The following is a 2,154-nucleotide window of genomic DNA, read 5'->3' on the forward strand; positions in this document are numbered from 1 at the left end:
TTAATATATATACTAAACTAATATATATACTATATATATATATATATATTAAGTATTATATATAGTATATATATCTATTATATAGTATTATATATATATTATATATATATATATATATATATATATATATATATATATATATATATATATATATATATATATATATATATATATATATATATATATGTATATATATATATACAAATACACAATATATATATTCATCTCCCACACACACTCACAGCCCCACATGTTCTATTCTGATCTGAATATTACTTCTCTACAGGATGACTTCGCTCGGGGTCTGGGCTTTTTCCTGCCGCTGTTCACCGTGTTCTCATTTCTCTACCCCTGCGCCATGATCACCAAAAACTTAGTAATGGAGAAGGTATGAATATCGCACAGAGATATGGAACTAGCATTCATATCTGGTTTAAACGGTTAGTTAGGAGTTTGAAGCTCGGTGCATGTGGCAGATATGTCCTCCGGTCGAATCATATACTCATCACGCATTGTGATCGTACGGAAAAATCTTTATGAGCCTGTACTCTTTTGACACTACTTTCGAGCCCGAGTAGAAAGTGAAGTAGGTGTAACACACAATACTCACTCCAAAAAACAATGGTCACTCAGAATTAGACACATAATGCTCTCACACTATTACTCACACTATTACATACATGTGCGTGGTCATAGGAGTTACGTCTCCGTGAAGCTCAGCGATTGATGGGCTGCAAGAACCGCACCTTCTGGTTCAGTTGGTGGGTAGTCTCGTTCATGATTCTGGGTTCGTCCACGGCCTTTGTTGGCATGATGCTCTTGGTAAGCTTGTTGGGAACACCAAAAGAGAAAGCAAAATAGATTCAATGGTGGTATCATTTCTGTATGTGTTGTATGTATGATATATATATATATATATATATATATATATATATATATATAGTGTGTGTGTGTGTGTGTGTGTGTTTATATATATAAATACATGTATATGTGTGTCATATATATATGTATATATGTATATATATATATACAATATATATATATATATATATATAATATACACGCACATATATATATATATATATATGTACATATATATATAATGCGTATGTCTATTTATATATATACAGTTTTAGTTCTCTCATACCCATAGTAAATCTTTTATACCCATCCCAAATCATCTCCACCTATGCCAACCCTTTAGCTGACAAAGGTAGTCAGCGACACCTCAGCTGCAGTGATATACATCCTGTTGTACTGCAACGTGTTGGCCACCATCTCTTTCGGGTTTATGGTCAGCAGTTTCTTCTCCCGCGCAAAAGTAGCAGCCGCCATGGGTGCATGTTTGTACTTCATATTCTACATCCCGTACTTCTTCATATCGCCTAACGCGCGCTACGACTCACTGGGGAATGGTGCTAAGTTGTTGGTCTCGTTTTTCTCGCCCACGGCGTTTGGATTGGCCACCAAGGTCATCTCGGGGTACGAGGAACAGGTGAGAGATTCTGATTAACAGGTGAGAGATTCTGATTGGTGGTTATTTTCAGAATGGATGCCTCGGTGTGTGTATGGTATTTGATGCTTTGCTTTCTTTAGTCCCTTTTTTGTTGAAAAACGTTTTTTGTCTAAGCACCATCACCGCAACCCTTGTCTCGGTGTGTTTGTGCGTGTTTCTCCATACAACAACATGAAACATACTACCGGCCATTTTTCTTTAAAAGGGTATTTTGGATGCAAAATAAACTTAGTTTTTCTCTTCTGTCCTGCAGGGAAAAACCCTGGACATGAGCAACTTTAACGAGCCCGCCACCTTCAACGACGACTTTACCGTGGCCATGGCGTGTGCAATGCTTTTAATAGACACAGTGCTGTACTTCCTGATCACCATGTACCTAGACAATGTGTTCCCAGGAACGTACGGTATCCCGCAGAAGTGGTACTACTTCGTTAGCCCAACTTACTGGCGAGGCCCGAAGGGCGGGCAAATAACCGAAACCGACGATGTGGATGGAGCAGTGGAAGGAGATGATATGGAGAGAGTATGCTCGTAGTCTCGTTTTTTTATTTTATATATTTACATATATGTATTATATATTATATATACACACATATTTATATATAAATATATATATATATATTTAAATATATATCTAT

At 36.4% G+C, this 2,154-nt stretch overlaps 1 protein-coding gene across 2 annotated transcripts in view; it reads left to right on the forward strand.

Annotated features, from left to right (window-relative positions):
• Nucleotides 1–2,044, forward strand: part of SARC_10376 — a gene marked incomplete at its 3' end in the record, with an annotated part of 7,065 nt that extends 5,021 nt beyond the window's left edge. For both annotated transcript variants that reach the window (XM_014295586.1, XM_014295587.1), the window contains exons 7-10: nucleotides 287–388; nucleotides 697–822; nucleotides 1,205–1,495; nucleotides 1,770–2,044. In XM_014295586.1, the coding sequence (XP_014151061.1) occupies nucleotides 287–388; nucleotides 697–822; nucleotides 1,205–1,495; nucleotides 1,770–2,044 (794 nt within the window). The remainder of the gene's footprint in view (nucleotides 1–286; nucleotides 389–696; nucleotides 823–1,204; nucleotides 1,496–1,769) is intronic.
• Between the last annotated feature and the right edge of the window lie 110 nt (nucleotides 2,045–2,154).

Source organism: Sphaeroforma arctica, assembly GCF_001186125.1.
Source record: "Sphaeroforma arctica JP610 unplaced genomic scaffold supercont1.1225, whole genome shotgun sequence".
Lineage (NCBI taxonomy): Eukaryota > Ichthyosporea > Ichthyophonida > Sphaeroforma > Sphaeroforma arctica.